At 39.3% G+C, this 19,431-nt stretch overlaps 1 protein-coding gene across 5 annotated transcripts in view; it reads right to left on the bottom strand.

Moving 5' to 3' along the window:
* The window catches only part of DENND1A (DENN domain containing 1A), a 177,557-nt gene that overhangs the window by 60,525 nt on the left and 97,601 nt on the right, over positions 1-19,431 (bottom strand). For all 5 annotated transcript variants that reach the window (XM_062011582.1, XM_062011584.1, XM_062011585.1 and 2 more), the window contains exons 12-13: positions 13,903-14,004; positions 6,747-6,872 (exon numbers count right to left, since the gene is read on the bottom strand). In XM_062011582.1, the coding sequence (XP_061867566.1) occupies positions 6,747-6,872; positions 13,903-14,004 (228 nt within the window). The remainder of the gene's footprint in view (positions 1-6,746; positions 6,873-13,902; positions 14,005-19,431) is intronic.

Here is a 19,431-nt window from a genome sequence, read left to right as displayed (position 1 = left end):
AGTAAATATGAGTGGGAGAAAATCCCTATTCAAGTTAGCGCTGCTGTATATTTCAAAGCAGCACAACAAAACTGCTTTATTTTATATGCTTCTACTCCCTGTTTCTCTGTAGCTGTGGGGATTTTTTAACATGCTTGTACAGACACAATATAACCATTAGTGACCCTCCTTCTTTTTTTACTATATATGGACAAACACTCCTAAAACCCTGACCTACAGAGACAGCTCTGCTGAAAGGGAAGGATCTACTCCATGTACCACATATACCTTTAAAATATACATGCAGAAAAAAGTGCTACTTCTGCAGAAGTCAGGAATGTGGGGATGTAGGGGAAGAAACTCGGATGTGGCAATTACTGGGAGCTGGAAACAACTATTTACTCTTCCACTGAATAACTTAAAAAAATAATTCACCATGGCAACAATCATACTTCATAGCAGATAAAGCACTGAATGCTACAAAGCCTTTTCAAAATGAATTATGCACCAGTATGTAATATGCACTTTTTTAATGTTACTGCACACACATTCCAACAAAATTTCCTTTTGGACCCATCTGGCATTTGCTTTTTTACTCTGCACCACACATCACCAACTTTTCTGACTTCTATCCCACTCAGATCTCATGGATCCAGAATTGTTGAAGGAATTTACAGTGTTAGTCTAGGCAAGAGACTGATATAAAATAACTAATACAGTGGCCTTTATCTTGCCATCATATTGCTGCTCTAATAGCTTCCCGAGAAACTTATCACTTTGTGTTACTGGTTCCATAAAGCAAAAGTCCTTAGTGGTGTAAAAACCTAAAATGGATAAGTAAACTGTCCTCTTGAAACACTCTGAAACTCCCAGTGTTGTAGGGGACATAAATATCTACGGGACTAATCTAAACTTTACCTTCCTTGGCCGTGAATTTACAGAAGTAAAGAGCAACAGCTTTCTTACAAAGTGCACACAGCTCTTCGCCAGCAAACACACAACGCCAGAGTAACATCAATACTTCAGTTCATTAGAGTTAGCGACAGTCCCCTGGATAATAAGAACTCATTCAGAGCTCACACAAGGAACAACTCTAGTAAGATTGATGAGATGTTAAACACAATATCCAGGGATAGTAGGAAATTGCAACTGTGCAAGTGGATTTGTGGAAAACATATTTACTTTCGTAGAAGACAGCAATTCAGCGGCTGCACCAGTGTACTGACACTGAGAACAGCAACAGCTGTTAAAGGCAGATTCTCTAATAAGAGCTTACAACAAATACAGGAAATTACACCAATAATTTTTAATGGGTGCTTGCCAAGTTGTGTCCTGTCCAGAATGCAGGTGTATGCCTCCTAAAAATGCCATTTCACTGCCAAGTTGCAGTGAAAAATTTTGAGGAACTTTAATGTCTCATTTGAAAGCGATCCCATGTCCCAGTTCAGAACAAATTTACTCAGAAACATTGAGGTTTCTAGAGTTCAGTTGTGCAGTGTCTCAGCACAGTATGACCAAGTGTATGGAAAGATTCATACCATGGTAGTGATACTATGGCAGCCCAGATTCTGAGGAAGGAATACCTACTAACAATATATATGGCAGCAGGACATCTTAAGTCTATTGCTTTGCAAGATCTTTACATCAAGAAAAAAAGAATTGGAAAGCAACGTCGTGTTTCCTTCTGGAACGGCCATATGTTCATCAAATATCAACTAACAGGCCTTGACAGGACAAGACTAAGGCAGCAATGGATATGTAAAGCCATATACAGGTACACCCAATGGAGTTCAGCTAAGGCAGCTGGAAAACTGGAATATATAATACATACATGAGTTTCAAGAAGTAGTTTCATATTAAGATTAGTAAACATTTGTAACAGTTTAGACATTTTCTCCTCTTCACAAATCAGCAACTAACTCACTAATCAAAGTGTGTAAAAAACATGAAAGTAGAAAAGTACTCTGCCTCAGAGATTTTCTGTTAAGAGTAAACAGAAACACCTTTAGATGTATCTACTTAAAAGAACATTTACACTAAATTTAAATCAAATCAATTCAGACCAACTGAAGTTAATCAGAAATTTTACACTTATACAATTAATGTCAGTCTCATGCACTGCTATGTCTCTTCAATGGTGTATGAGAAATACAACAGGCTACTTCAGCTCACGCTGCATTACACACACATCTCTGTGCCATGTACGCTGTGTCATGAAAACAGACACCAAATTTTACAGTCCCTTCATATAAGAAGTTTTTAATGCAAAACAGTAAAGTTGAAGAGAAAGCTATCTGCAGGAGCACTTAAGATACTGACATATTTTTGGGTTATGACTGTTAAAATTACCTCCCCTTAATTAACCATACAAAAATTAGCAGCACTGCAAAAGAAAAATGAGCACAGAAATCTTTCCCTTGCAGTGTATTTATAGCAATGACATACAGACAAAAGAACCAAGATGTGGAAACAGAAATACCTGTTCAGAATGCACAGATTTTCAAAGCAAAGTGCAAGTAAACAAGCTTTTCAAACCCGTCAAGCTAGAAAGTGTTGTATTAAGCACACAGAATTCTCTTTACAAAGCTCACTGCAGTGACCACGTATGTGGGGAACACACAGAAAGCCTGTACTTCAAACTTGGAGCCTCCTGTTGAATTATCATTCAAGGTAGGGGGAAAAGCACCCATATGGCTGAGGCTGGCTGTTCCAGCATCACCAGCCTCAGCCCAGCACATCGTACCGTATCACACCCTACATGCCATTGCTCTTGGTCAACCCACAGCATGAGCTTACCTTTAATCAGGGGTGTTGGGGTGTCTGTTTCTTAACAAAAACTGTCCGCGGAAGAAACCCAATTAAATGCTGTCGCTAACCACTGGGTGTCAGCAGAGGAAAGTGCAGAGCCCACAGCGCTGGGGCGGAAAATCGGAGCCTCACCTGCCCCCTCTGCTACCAACGCACACAGAGCTATTAACTACTACAAACCACCTTTAGACACACGTAGCAATTAGACAGCAAGTGCTGTTGGAGATTGACGACATTTGTGAATTCCCTCTGCAAATGGCAAAAAAAACCACCAATCTTTTAAAAGTCATTGAAGTGAACAAAACACTCACGTTGGTGTCACTGCTAGAAATCCAATACTCATAAAGATAACAAACTGCCTCAACAGAGCCAAGTAAACACACTGCCTCTAATGTGGTTTACTTTCCTTAATAGCAACAGAGGTTTGTGGATTGCAGGTATTTCACACATAACAGATACCTTCTACTTAAAATCTGGCTTAATGCAGCCACAGAAAACACAAATACCCAGTAAGAAACAACTCCATCAGTTATTGTTACATAAATCTTATGACTAGACTTGCAGACTGTATTATCTAGACATGCTTTTTCATGCAAAAGTTCGAGGTACTGAAGGCCTCAGGGAGTTCACAGCAACAGAGACACATTCATTGGCAGTGGACTGGTTTGTATATACGTGACATAACCTTGAGCCGTTAGAGTAAATCTTCTGAACAGAGTAAGAGCTCCTACTGTGCCCAAGTATAATGTCAACTTAAAGTCTGCTCTGTGACATATTCTGGGCCTACACAGAATAATGAAAAATAGCTTCACACCATTTATCCTGAAAACTCAACTTATACCACAGGAGTTGGTCTATGAAATTAAATTGTCTTAGGAGAAAAAATCCATGAGCAGAGGAAAAGCTGCTGCTCCTTTGATTTTATTTCCTAATTACCAATGACTTTAAATGAACAGACATAGGATGTAAAGAACCACACCATGTTTGGTGTTGTTTGTGCTCCATATTATTCATGTGAATGTGATAAAAGACAAGAATCACAATGGAGAGATTTGAAAATACATTCTTTTCCTAGAAGGTATTTTTTCCATTTGCTTTTCTATTTGTCTCAGACACATCAAAATGATTTTATTTGCAACCACTGCACTAGTAACAGTCTCTTTCCAAAGAGATATTAAGATTTTAAAGCAAATTGCGACAGCCACTGTGGTCTTTACTGTGTGTGTCTCCATCAGCACAGGGCAACTGAAGAGTACCTGCATGCACTTTCATATTCTTCCACTATTCAACAAGAAACTCCCATCATTCCACATTTGTAAGTGAAGATGTGCAGTGTGACCACTTGGAACACCTGTTAGTACATAATCCACAAACTCAGCAAAAGGAGCTAACCAGCTGACAGGAAATAACAATGGATTTAATTGCTGTGTAGAAGACAGAGTTAGGAAGCACAGCACAACAGAGAAGCACGGAGCTTTAAATTGCAAGCTGCCTTACTAATTGCCAGTTAGGATGCTTTGTTATTAAATTACAACCCCATTTTCTGTTGTGAACTTAGCAAGTACATTTCTTAATTGTTTCACTCATTACACGCTGTTGTTTGGAGTTTTGCTGAATCTTCTTAAGATCAGGTTATCCAATAGTTTTGAACTAATTTTCAAGTGTGATGTTTTCAACAGTAAGGAGAGTCTCTCAGCAATTCCATTTACTGTTGGCATATTCTAAACCAATTGTAAAATAGAAAGTAGTTGTATGAGCTGTCCAATACCTCACAGGTGTCCATGGCAAAACTGGAAACAGAGTGTAGGTCATTTGACTCTGGCATTTTCAGCACATGAAACATCTGCAAATTGTAGTTATCTAAAACTTAATACCAAAGTGCATAATTGGAAAGTAAATTTTGAATTTAAGAAAGGACTTGGGAAAGAAAGCCCTGCAAACGTGCACTTCCTGATTATCAGAATCAGATTTGATGTCAGGGTTGGGCAATTACATTTACAAGCTTTCTTTGATGGAATCATAAGCAAACCAAACAGTTTGTTCTGCTTCCTCAGGTTAGCTGTCCCTCAAAGTTGCACTTTCCAGGGGTGTGCCATCGTCAACTGATTTCCAATGCTCATCTTTAACATTCAGCCTTCAAAACACCAGATGGCATTTCCAAAAAAGCTACTTAAATTTTTATTTTTCTTCAAAACCCCCTAACTAGTTAATCTCATACACACAGCTAGGCAAAGCATACACCAATATTCCCAGAGTTGCCTGGCAACTACAGGGAGGAGCATGGGAGAACAAGGAAGCCTGCATGGATGAAGGGAAGTCTCCCCCACATGGTTAAAGGAGGCTCACGGGGCTGGTTGCATTTTTGTTATTTATATGGATAACATTTTAAATACCTCCCATTATTTCACTTCAGATGCTTTAAAAGCCCAACACTTACACTTAGACACAAGTCAACACTATTTTTTTCCATGCACATGACACATGGATTCACCACTGAGATGTGGAAGGACAGTAACTCTGGAACCCTGCACCTGAATTGTTGGAATGCTGCTTCTTTGATGGCGAAAACTGGAACATTTAAAATTCAGACTGGCTTTTTTTTAACCTTCTGGCTTTAAAACCAGCAAGTAAGACAAACTACAGTACTGCATAAACTTTAGTTACTGAAATATCCTCAACCTCAAGAAACACTATGCCTGAGTCCAACTCCTGCTTTTTTCCTATAACATCATGATTAAAGTTAGATTTATTACTTGTCTGCATGCCAAAATTCTTCATTAATCTTCACACAGCAGGAGAATACGAAATACAACACCTTTTCTCAACTAGTAAGCCTTCATTCTCACCTCACTCATTTAGCCTCCCCACTTACACTTAGAACTCTACATCTCCCAGTGGTATTCAAGCTCTCCACTGCTACCACCAATTTCCCATTCTGCCTCCAAACACTTGCAGATGGGAGGAGAAGGCATTAAGACAGAAAAAGTGGTTTGTCCTCTGTGGAGACTGAATCAGCCCATGAACACTGCACTGAAATCTATCACTGCAACTGACTTGCACAGTTAGTATTCCCTGCTTCAGAAGTAGGGAAGGTATGTATTTTGGAAACAGTCTGTGGATCACTCTGCAGTTAGTACTTTTCACTCATGTTTCTGGGACCTATCTCATGAATTACACTTGAATGTTCCTTTCACCATTGACCTTGTCTCTGCCTGTCAGCAAAATGTACACACTTTCCAAGGAAACCCCTAAGCACACGGTGGCAAAACCAGAGTGTCACAAACACATGTGGAAATACATCAAATTTGTCTGGACTGATTTGAAATTCACAAAGCTACTTGCAGTAGGCCAGGAAGAGATGCCTCAGTAGAAGCAATAAAACCCAAGATCAAGTAGAGAAAAATCCTTCCCCCACTCAGGTGGCACTTAATCGTTGCTAAATAGACATTAGCTCTGAACCAGAGCTGAAGCAAGAGACTGAATTTCCCTAATAGAACATTTATTGTCAATAGTTACAACTCCAGATGTTCTTCATACTTCTGTAAAAGCATAAATAGTAAAGAGATTATTTTCTTAAACTCCATGATTCCATAAATTTGCATGTTTCAAAGTCAAGCATATATGGTATAAAAAGTACTCCTTTTAGGAAATCCACACCAGCCTCCTGTGATCGTAAATTTACACTCTTTTATCATCTTTCTTGTAACTTGACTGTCTTCAAAACCATGCAGTACCTATACCTTCCACAAGAAGTCTTCCCCTTTGTGACTGATCATGCTTGTTGCATGAGCAATTTTTCTTTTTTGGAGACTGGAACATTATTTTCAGTACTAGTCAGCCAAAGAGACACAATGCTGACCTTAGGTAGAGCAGATTATACTACATTTTGAATTCTTGTTAGCTTTTTTCCCCACCACAGCTGCAGATTTTAATCTTAAACCTACTAATTTCCCACTTACAGGTTCGATTTTCAGGGCGTTTCTGTAGCTCCCAAAGAATGATGCTTGTGCTTTTAGAAATGCTCTTGCAACACCATCTCCAGTGGTTGTAGAGACTTTCTTCAATCTGTTCTTCAGTGCAGAAACCTGAAATCACACAATGGGGCCAGATTACCCTCATATCACAAACAAAGCTTAACACATCGGGCACAGCTAAATGAAAAATGTGCTAACGACCACAGCAGTTATGACAAAAAGTGACATTGTGAATTCTGAGTTGAATTTCTCAGTTCTAAAACCATTACTTTTGAAGCTGTACTGCTTCTCTAAGACATGATTGGGTTCTATTCAGAGACCATTGGGAAAATCAAAGCTTCATTTCAACCTTCCTTCCTAATTTCCACCCATCCTTAACACACTGTTGAGTACTCTTTTAAAGGTAGTTCGTGAAGTTCTGTGTCATTCTTGATTGGAATTCATGAAAGAATTTCAGCTAAATTAATTCAAACATCACACTAATAGAGCCACTGTTCAGCATAATCAGGCCACCCATCATCACCAAGGCTAAGAACAAATTCTGTAGGTCTCAGAAATACGTTTGCTGCAAATACAGGGTTTTTTCCTTTAAAGGCTATATTTCTTTGTATTTCAGAGACTTAATGGAAAATAACAAAACGAAAGTTTGATTTATGCATATGGTGGGTTCCTTTGGCTGGCTCCCAGACACCCACCCAGCCGCTCTCTCACTCCCCCTCCTCAGCAAGACTTGGGGAGAAAACACGAAGAAAAGGCTCGTGGGCCGAGATAAAGACAGAGAGATCACTTACCAATTAGCATCATGGGCAAAACAGACTCGACTTAGCAAAATTAATTTACTTTATTGCCAATTAAAACAGAGTTGGATGCCGAGAAACAAAACCAGAAGCTGCACCACCTGCGCTCCTAGCCCCTTTTCCCCACAAGCTCACCTTGATCCCTCCATCCCCAGCTCCTCTCTGAGAGGCACAGGGTGACAGCAATGGTCAGTCCATAACAGCTGCTCCTTCCTCCTCACACTTTGACTCACTTTCCTCCCTACACTTGCCAAGGCCTCGTCGGCTCTGCTGCAGCCCCGCTGTGCCTGTGGGCTCTGCTGCGGGGCCGGCCGGGCCGCGGCCTGCACGGGCTCCCCTCAGCGCGGCCCTGGGGGCGCCTCGCCACACACCCCCCTCACCATCCCGAAAGCAAAACCTCGGGGCTTTAAAAATTCGAAATTAACAACAACATTCTGTCTACTGAAGTTGTTTTTCTTCCTGTTTCTCAAGAGATCTGGACCACCTGTGTGCACGCTGGCTCTTCTCTTAACCCTCGCTGCCCTCTCCCATCCACTGTGGAGGTGTTTAATTACCTCAGAGCTGCACTTTAGGCCAACACAGCCCTAACGGTCACATTACCATTTACACAGAGACATGTGCAGATCACGACTTAGCAAATATCAACTCAGCACATTTCTATGCAGGCAGAGTCAAAACTACCATGATCCAGGTTACCTGAACAGTCGTTTTCTGCACACATCAAGGGCTAAAGTTTTAGAGGCCTATCTGTTGCTGTTCTCTGTTCTCCAGAATGTCTCATACATACAAGAGGGTTGCAACTTGGTTTGATGTCACTTTGCTAGTGCTTGAGAGCTCAGTAACTACTGAAGTAAGGTTGTGTATCTATATATTATTGTTAGTGACAGTGTTTGTCTTTCCCAAACACAGGCTGAGAAAGGAGATTAAAAAAGCCTTTCAAAGACTCACATCAAGCTTGCTGTGCCTGTGCTGCAACGGTTATAGGTTACGTTAAATCATTAACAAATAGTTGTGTCAGTAGCAATGTTTTGCTGTTGGCAGACAGATCCAGGACAAGCTGAGTTTTTGAGATAGATCTCACACAACACATAGCAATACAAACCCAACAGTATGGGTACCGATTCTTGAAAGAAATTTCACTAGCACTTTTAAAGCATTTGGTCATGTCATGTGCAAATGAGAAACTTTATGCAGAAGACAGGAAGGAGCCACAAGGAAGGAAAGCAGAAAGCCAGGCAGCCCCTGGTCATCTTCATTTGCAGAAGAACACGAATGACTCCGTAAGTACCCATACTATGAATTTAATAGAAATAACTCTATCAATACCTATCAGCTCTTCCTTTTTCAAATGCTACTCATAAAACCTCCACTGTGCTAACTCTATATCCTTCACACTACGCAAGAAATACAGGAATATTATTTAAATGTAAGCAGATTCTGTTTTAGTGAACATAACTGTGTTTTCTGAGAGTATAAATAGTACCTCATAAAACATAAGCTAATGGTTCAGATGTTCAAATTAACTTTCAAGACCCCATCCTCCAGCTCATAACAACAGTGAATTCTGGCCTCATCCGTATCTCTCAACTCCCACCAGATGAGTTGAGTTTTTTCTGCCTCAGGGCTTTGCTACCAGCCTGCCTTAGCAGCAAATGACAGGCTGATTTTACTGAACTATTCTTGAGTGCTTCAGCTTTATCACTCCTGTAAGCAAATCCCTCACTTCCTCCTTCAGTACTTTTCAATTTGGGAAGGGCAGGAAAGTGAGTCCTTGCCTGGCTATATGGGTGTTGAATATATAATCCATACTGTGCACTACTTTATCTTCTTTTAAAACTAGATGTTCTGTTTGCACTTGTGTTTACTGAAACGGTTGCAAAGACATTTCCTTTTAATTCTTCTGCAGATTCTATTGTAGAAGGAATTTCATGACAGTTATTTAGCATAACAGAAATAAACAAGAGTGCTGTTTATAAATTTGAATGCTGTAGCTTATGCCACTGATCCATGCTTTAATGAGCCCATAAGCACATATAAACTAACACATGATAACAGACTTCATCTATCATGTCCATAAAATAAGATCACTCTTATTCACTGACATAATGTCTCTCAAGGAGCTTTGTTATTGTCAAAACGTAAAAGTGTCATCAGATTTTCAAACCCAAACAGTATGTTTGAAGTGCTCTGATGTTATATGGATGAAATATGCATTTATTTCCTATATTAACTTATGCAAACTATTTAAAGATAGTTCTTAAGAGCAATAAAAAAATCCATAACTCTGAATAACTTCCAAGTCCATTTCAAACACTTTTATAAGTGGTTTTCTTTAAGCTTTCAAGTGAAGGTAAAGAACTTGTTATCTATATAGAAGGAAAAGGCTCTGTGCTCCATTATAGCAACCTAAAAGTTCAGAAGTCTAGTAACAGCCTTTCTGTGTTTCAGCTTCCCTATTTGATAAACAAGCAGAATACTGATAGGTATTTTGCTAATTCCTTAAGCTTTCAGATTATTTGCTCTCTTCTAAGACTAATTAGAATGCTGTTAGGATGTTTATTTTATATGTGTACACTTATTCAATCAGGATTACTGCAACAGGCACTTCAGGTTTTAAAAGGAAAATGTTAACAAAAACATAAGTAAAGAAACTAAGAAAAAAATATTCCCGTTTACTCTGGAGTTAACACACAAGACAAAGTGGATTACACAGGCAGAATGATGAATGTTTCCTGCCTAAAAACACAGCAGTTTGAAAAAAAGATAATGTGTCCACTCAATATGAAGATTATTTCTAGCCAAACAGACACATACACATGCAGTCTACCCTCAGAGTGTTTTTAAAGAAGATTTTTATACTTCTGGCAGTTCAGGTTTAAAGGTCAGATTTAAACTATCACCATGTTTCAAAATGCAATCTGTGCAATGCAGCATAATGAAATGGTTCAGTAAAGGTGCTAGTGGAAATTCTTTTAATTAGGTCCAAGGCTTTTCAGTTGTCAACGTGAATAAAGCAAGAAATATTCTATTGCAAACACAGGGTAAGAAACAAAAATAGATTCACCTTTAGGAAAACAGTTCTGCTATACAGTTGTAGTTTAGTACTTCTTGCTGTCCTGAAAGCTAAGTGAAAAACAGTAACACAGGCTTCCCACTTGTGGTAACTTGCTAATGAATGGACAACAGTAGCACACGCAACTAAATTACTGACAGCCTCAGATATTCATAGGCTAGTGCAAATTTCCAGTACTCTGAGCCATCAGCTCTGCGAGAGCTCCTTGGCGCAGCACACTGCATTGCATCAGGACTTCATTTAATAAAAACTACAAGTTGACAGAGCGAGCTTATGCTTTATTCCTTGTAATATGAAGCTCTGACTACAACTAAGACTCGAAGATGACACTTATTTGGAAATACATGAAAAATCCATAAGGGTTGCATAAAAAAAAAATTACTACCCCCTCTTTGCTATTCCTTGCAACACAGACGGTGGTGTAGGAGACTTGTCAGCAGCAGATGCACTTATTGTAATCACAGGCCTTAATAAATCTCTTTTTTTAATATTGACTATTTTAAAAGGAAAGTTACTTCCCAGGGCGTTCTCGTACTGCCAGATTTTCAGCAACACATCAGAAGCAGAAGGTGAAGGAAAGACAATTTTTCACATTTCCAACAGTTAAGCGGTAACGCAGCAGCACACACCTTGATTCTCAGGGACCTGCCCTGACTGCTAGTGTGTACTGCTGAAGCAAACCAGGGCAAAGGAAGGATTTAATCTGGTTCTGCTGGACATTCAGTTCCTTTGACACAAATGTTAACTGGAAAGACATTTCACTGTAGCCTATGTTTGTTTGGATTCTAGGAGGAAAAGATTAAAGAACGGGTCATTGTAGTTTGCAAGAACCAACAGGTTTAGGTAGCAGCAGCACTGTCATGGAACTCAAGCACAGCTGAAGCTCCAAAATAATCACAGCACCTCATTTACTTGATTAAAAAAGCTGCTCAAGGAGAGTGGGGAAACAGCTTTAAAACATTTTCCACCAGATTAATTACCTGATGGTGGATGCATCACACAGAAGACGTTTTTTCCTCACTGTTGAATATAGATAGATTTAGCAAAGTAAATTTTGTGTCTATTCAGCAGTGCATGAATTGCTCACTGTTCACATAAAGCAGCAAAACTGGCAGAATAGTTTGACATAACAGCCATTTATGATCATGAAATTGTTGAAGACACTTGTAGTTTCTCAGATCATAAATGCATCTACTTAGACTGAGACCAGTGGGGAGACACGCTCCCAGAATCTCCCCATCCTCCAGGGGAGGAGAAAGGAAAAAAAAAGTATAATGGATTGGCTTTAGAGTCTCCCTGCTGAGATGAACAACTTGATCCACTTACAGTTCCAAACACATGATGCATGAAAGAACTGACAGAAATTCAATTCTTGCAAAGAAGAGCAGCTGCTCTCTAGTGGTCAAAGCCAAATATTAAGCAGTCTAAAGGAAAGGAAAAGACCTGGAGGAGAATACTTCATTATCTAGGTAACTAAATAATGAAACAAAGCTAAATAAGACATAAACACTGATCCCAACCATTAATTACACAATGCAACACGACTCAAGTTAAGGCTTTGTTGCGACAAATATTAATCCCAGCTGTATTTATATAGCAGTTGTGAAAAAAAATACACCATGTATGCTATTTGTGAGCCATGCCAGTTAATTGAATTTGCTGGCAGCATTTCCTCTGCTATGCTCCAAACATCCTCCAAGATAAAATGTAGCTTTTAAATAGACCTGTGGAAAACTGAATCAAGAAATTTCAACTAATAAAACACAACTTTCTACTGTTATAAAAGTGAAGTAAAAGTAAATAATGAAAGGAAGGAAGTCTCTTAAAATTTATTACATTCCAAAGCTTGAAGTTCTGTGTTTATTGGTGAAGTCTCTTCTGATGTTCTACAGTGTGCCTACAACAGCTCTTTTAATGAAGTCTCATAAAATCTAATATAATACTTGATTGTTGACAAATCATATCCATGTTTGAGGCCCCCTGCTCACCATATCCAGACATTTCTTACATAATTCCATGAATTTTACAAGTCTGTCATCCCTGGGCCGTGGGTAACGGCAGAGCGATGACCAGCTGGCAGCTTTAGATGCCGGGAGTGGAATCAAAATGAAAAACTATATAAAGCCAGAAAAAAATCACCAAAGTAACTTTTATAGACTAAATGCTTGACTAGAGCCAAAATGTTCACAATCATGATGGACCTTTCATCCTGAGCTCACTGTTTTCCAGGAATGGATCACACCGCAGATCACAGAGAAGTGACAGGGTGTCACAGTGGGAGGCACGGGCTATTCACCATTACTTGAGATTTTCCTCAAACAGAAGAGCTTATTTTGAGCTCCCTGCATATCAGCTTTATTTCTCAACTACACATTAAAAGATATAGATCTAACTGTCAGCATAATATTTTGAACTAGTAAAAGAAATCCAGATTTCTCCTAGTTTTCTCCTAGTCACCCTCAGACCTAAAAATAGCTTCTCACACTCTTACTGCTCTTCCCTCTCAGCTTCTTTAGTGAAGATGATTACAGCAGCAAGTAACAAGCTGGATGTATTTTTGTTCCATTAAAGGGAAAGATCAAGTATTTATGCAACACTTCTATCAAGTTATTAAAATATAAATAAGAATGAAAACTTTGAATGAGAAAGGAAATAAGTTCTGAATGGCATCCCCTGAGCAGTGCTAGGGCTGAGTATGAAGCAGTCCATTCGATGCCATAACTCAGGATATAAAAGGTACAAGGTTCATTAAAGCTCACCTGGAAGAAGCCACGGGAACAAACTCACACAAGTTCGTTTGGCAACAAACATTATCTAAGAACGCAGGGATTTTTCCTCTAACAGAACAGACCACGATGGTTTAGCAGCAGAACTTTTGCACAGGATGACGAACAAGGTTGGAATTTTCGTTTCCTGTTCAGATGTTCCATAACTCTGTGTTCTTCAGTCGTCTTTTTTACCCAGAAAAGACTAACTCTTAGATGATACAAACCTTGATAATTCCATTCCAAAACTGTGAGTGGCCTACTGCAGCATTTCTAGTTTATGTGAGCATTAGCTAATTTTCATCAGGGGGCTTCAAAACATGTCTGCAAATGTTCAAACAATCATTCCTTAACACTTCCAAACCAGAATGAACTGAGGTAAAGCAGTTTCTTACTTATAATAATGAGAGTAACACAACCAAGACCCCTCAGTTACAAACCAAAGTGCTCAAAAGGATTTACACTCTCAGGTAATGGAATAGTTAGATAAATCACTCCATACATACCACATCATTAGGAAGGCTCTGAAGGTCATCAAAAGGAGTTTCCAGTGTGTTGGTGTCTACATTAAGAATTACTACATCTTCCAGGGCCATGTTTCTCACTTTCTAAACAAGATCAAATTTGAGAGAAGAGAAAGGAAAAGAAGTATGAAGCATTACATTTTATGCATAAAGGACACAAGAGATGGCATAATGCCAGGGCATTACAAAACTTCAAGCATTCAAACACCTCTGCTGATGTCCATCCTCATTCTGGTATCCTGTTGGCACATTTAGCAGTTTCTAGCTGAGTCAAGATTTCATGTGTATCTTTTTATATTCAGCAATTAATTTAACAGTAAGTAGAGGCTTTTCTAGGAGTTGAGTTGCAGTCAGGGATGGGAACTGGTTTCTAATTCTGCACTGAATTCTGGAACTCCAGTAGAGACAAAAGTACATCTGTATGTAGGGAAAATGGGCAATACCACAGGTGAAGGAATAACTCATTACAATTAAAAAAAAAAGCTAAGAGCACAATAATTTCATCATATGCTGGTCTCCTCATGTTCTGCAGGCCTAAGCTTTTTATCCTGTTCCCATGAACTGAGAGAAATAAAAGTCTCTAATCCAGTTTGAGTGTTAACATCATCTGTAACAGTACATGGACATACAAAAGAAAAGCATAACCTATTTCTCAAAAGAATGGTCATTAGAACATTCAAGTGTCTAAAGGCATTGGTGATCTTAGCAATTGTAAACACTGGCAGACTTTATTTTTCTGCTCAAACAACAGTAAAACAATCAATTACATGAAACAGCAGCACTGGAATATTTATTTTAACACTTTTCCCACTAAAATGGAATTTCTTTTTCTGACTAATCATATGTATTTAAAGCCCTCTTCAAATAAAGCTTTGAAATTCAAAATCAGGAAAAGTGGAACTACAGAATACTGTAATTAAGGAAATTTCCCAGTGACACTGTAAATAAACATTTCAGTGCCTCCATAACTCTGTGTAGGACCAAATGCAAGTTACTGAAGGGAGAAAATGAACAAAAACATAGGCAATTTTTAATTAAAGTTTCACGGGGGGGTGGGGATTGTTTCCTTTAAAAGAAAGGAATTAAAGCTCTAAAACAATGGCAAAGTTGAGCCTTAGGCATCTAAATAATTACCTTCAGTTTTCAAGGCTCAGCCCTCTGTCTATAAAGAACAGTGCTGTGTACTCGGGGCGGGGAGGGGGGGAGCTAACAACTATAAAAAACACTTTGTAGATGGATAAGTTTAGATCTTCCATGAGAAACTTCTTTAACTTAAATGGAAGAATATTACATTTAATGCTTTCCATATAAAAGCACAAGTACTGCACGACAAACCAGGTACTTTCCTCTACATTTCAGGAACCAAAGGTCATTCTGTTGGCTGCATCTGATAAACTCTAAAGCAATCCAGGAGCCTTGCTCCTTCTAGGAGTCCGGAAGCTCCAGACAAACTGATTTGCTCCTTCCTGCTTCAGAAAATTAAAAATCTCACTTATACTCAGAGGAGTCTAAAAAGCCCCAACAAAAACGTCTTGCAATGTACTTAACCAAAGCCAGAAGCTTGTCAAAATCAAGTGCTAGTAGGACAAGACAGAAGGAATTAAAACCTTCTCTTGACTCCTGCCGAAGAAGCACCAAAGTGCTTGAACTTGTCAGTGGGCATTTTTCAAACTTTGCTGATGAATCTGCATCTTCCCCTCAGCAAAATACTGAGGTTTTCTGCAGCAAAGAATAGGCTTGTGACAAGTAACTGTGCCAAGTATAGTACAAAAGGATGCTGCTCATGGCGCAAGGACTATAACTGCTGATCAATGTAATCATCTCCACACACAGCCCAGAAATAATTGTATCCAAAAGGAAGGCTAACACTAAACTCTGCTGGCTACACCTTTACACTGTGAAGAGCACAACTTACTATAAAACCACTCAATATTTGTATTAAGAGTAGACTTCCCTGGAGACAAACCTTCAGATTTAATAAAATACTTGAGATGAACTTCATTCACAGCATCTGCCTTGCAATGCATATGAAACAATGGAATTTTTCAGTGGTCCAGTTGTGGCTCATTGTAGAGAAATGCAGATGCATCTGTTCATCCTTTCAGTATAACATTTGACAGAAGTGTTATCAGATAGTTGTAAGGGCTTTCGGCAAACAGTCACACGGCTCTTTGGTACACATGGTACCTACCAGCCCAACCCACCTGGAAAAAAGAGTATTTACTCTCTTGTTGGAATTTTACTAAAAAGATCCCCAGCACCCAACTGCATTTCTCACATGAAACCCCACTGGGCTCTATGAATCACAGCTACATGTAGATCACTTTCCCAGGTCCACTTTGCACATTGTGTTTTTCTCTTAGGGACAGCCACCAAGCCACACACAGCTACACTTCACGTTCCACAGCTTCCTGAACATGCAAACAAAATGTGACAAATCACATTATTTATAAACAGAATGGACTAGATCATGTTAATATTTTACTGAAACAATGTGGAGAAGCAAAGAGTACGAGGAACTGGGAACATCACAGCTTCCTTGTCTAATTTTACTACAGACTGGGATTTGCTGAGTCAAAGGAAGCAATTCAGTGAAAATGTGCAGCACATATCACTACTGCAAACCTTTCTTAACCATCCTTACCAAATTACTTGTAGCCATAATTAATCATCTAAAAACCATCAAACTGAACTAACATCTACACCTGCCTTTTATTTTAAACGTCTCTTTTTAAAAGAGTGGAGAGGTATGGAAAGCTGGTTTAACAAGCACACTGAACCCATTGTTTATGGCCTCTATAAACATGGCTTAGTAAGAATTACTGACTTAATCAGAGAGAACTTATCTCCTGGTGAAAAGAGCACTTTAAATTTCAGAAATGGCACCTTTACTGTGAAAATCTCTTAACTTTTCAAACAAACTCCAGGGGGCCTTAAACACCAGGTCAGTAAATAAGCAGCAGTTCGTGCATCTGTCCTGCTCAGGAACAGCCCAACACTTGAAGTCATTTAAATGTTTTATGTGAAAGTTTTTAAAAACACTGAGAAACTATATTCTAATAGAAGTATTAAGGGCTGCAGCTCTGTCTCACTCAGATCACATGCTAGAAGCAACATTCATCAATAATACTAACACTAGTTTATAGTTATTTTATTATCACTGTCTACAGTTGCCATTTTGTGCATTTCCTACCATAAAAGGAAAGCCTATGTTAAACTTCTTTCAGATGAACAGTTTTATTGAAGAGTTTATTTAAAATAAACCAAACCCAAACCAACAACAGCCTCCTCCCCCACAAAGAACAGGTTTGCATAACTCCATGGCTAAATTGGTGCCAAAACGTAAACCAACCTGATCAAGAGGTTTCATAACCAGTTACAAATGTCAGCAACAAATAAAAAAGATGCAACAGGAAAATGTACCTTCCACCAGTTGCTTGGGAAAGGTAAAACTCTAAACAGAAAACCTTCTCAGTAGTTGGTTTGTACATTATATTTGAGATTATGAAAGTTCGATTCACACGGGACTAAAATCCATTTGCTTAATGACTTGTCTCTACTTCATTAATAGTTTCCATTTCCCTTAAGAAAAACCCCACAACTCTGCAGACAACAATGTGTCAATCTGGCTGCCAGAAGCAGGAAAGGCAACGGATATAAAATTTTATTATTTCATGCCCCAACAGCAGCCAGAAGGACTTAATGAAATCACCCTTAGATTTACAATCTGAAATAGCTATTCAGCAGACAAATCTGGTTAAGCTGGATGTGGCCCCTGACCTCCCAGCCCTTTGATCTGGGCACAGCAGGTGGGCTGCTGCCCCCTCCCCGTGCATCTCCCACTCTTCCGCCCATCTCCCAGCCTTGATGTGCAGCACCCTGATCCTGTACAGGTGATTCTCAAGATCCTTATCACAAGCAGCTGCTGCCAACTGAGTGACAAACATCACTAGTGCTGCTCTGACACTGTGGCACAACAGAAGCAAAACCTTCTCCGCTTACTGGTAAGGTTGCTTGGGCCTGTGGTATTTGTCTGTCTCAGAAGTCACCCCTCAGACATCCCACACACAGAGGCTCTGATCAAAACACAGTTATTATTGTAATTTTGCCAATATCTAGATGAAGACAACTACATAAGTAACTTGTCCCCTTTTTAACACGTTTTTATCAATACTCTGACATTTAGCTTTTCCAGACCTGGATTTAAGCACATAACCCCTTCAAACCCTGTGCAAAAGCAACACTTCTTTGGTTATAGCTAGAAAAAGCAGTGATTTACTAAGTATAAATGGATGGAAAAAGTTAAAACATTACTCCTCAGCTCAATCACAAAACCACGTGGCACTGCCAGGACTAAGCCCAAGCTGACATACCCTGCTTCTCAGAGTTGGTTAGCTCAGGCTCCATGCACAGTAACTAGCCTATTGTCAGAGTGGATCACAGAGCATCCTCACACCAACCTGAGGACGATCAGGTAAATGTGCCAACAAGTGCTTTCACTTGCATGGGCCTCAGAGGACTGAACACCCAGCTCAGCAGTCATCTGTCTGCACCAGGGCACAACCCACAGCACAGGCGATCGCTGCATGTCCTACCCTATTAAACAACACATGGCTTTCAGTGGACCTTGTTTTCCCCAACAAGAATATATTTACTCAGGTTAAAACAAAACAAAAATGTGCTCATACAGGTTTTATGATCCACACAACTGTCCTTTACACGTAGGGAAATACGTCAGGAAACCCTGTGGCAAACACAATGTGATGTCTCACACACACTCACTCGTCCTCGATCATCTTGCAAGAATTGAAATTCTGAAGTCCCAGAAAAACTCCTTGAGCTACTGGAATATTAAAAAAGTATAAGAAATACTTTTCTAGTCATTAACCTTAAAAGCTGGGTTTGTGCCCCAAATAAAGCATGGAAAGGGTGGGCGCTGTTACTGGAATGGCTGGAAGCCTGGCACAGCAGAATGTCCTGCCAGCAGCTCAGTGTCTGACAGCTCCACAGAACTATCCCCACTGCTTAATCAAAACCACATGGGCCTAAATTCCAACGGGCAGTCTACTAGGTCAAGGGCATTCCTCTTCCATCAGCACCATCACACTAATAACCTTTCCTACAGAAACAGTTGCTGAAACAATCGTTTACTATGACAAAATGTAAAAAGCTGCGGCTAAGCCTGACACCGCTTGTAACACGAAGGTCAATTTAATACAACTTGAATACTAAACCAGCATCCAGTACAGGTACAAAATAAAACAAGACTATGAAAGGGCTGTTTTCATTTGAGAGTTTCATTTGCCTATCTCATTATTTATCAGTACTAAGTACTTATCTTCATCTAATATGAATTCAATTAGTTCCGTAAGCATGTTCCATTATTCATGTGATAGCTCCAGCCTTGCTTATCCAACAGCTTATAAACTTTTAGCCTTCTTTGAAGTCACTTTATGGATTGCTAAATGGAAATCTTATAAAGAATGACTAACTAGGTGATGATAGAAAAGC

This window comes from Colius striatus, chromosome 19, assembly GCF_028858725.1.
Source record: "Colius striatus isolate bColStr4 chromosome 19, bColStr4.1.hap1, whole genome shotgun sequence".
Lineage (NCBI taxonomy): Eukaryota > Metazoa > Chordata > Aves > Coliiformes > Coliidae > Colius > Colius striatus.
The sequence above is the reverse complement of the archived record's forward strand: the minus strand, read 5'-3'. Positions and strand labels throughout refer to the sequence as shown.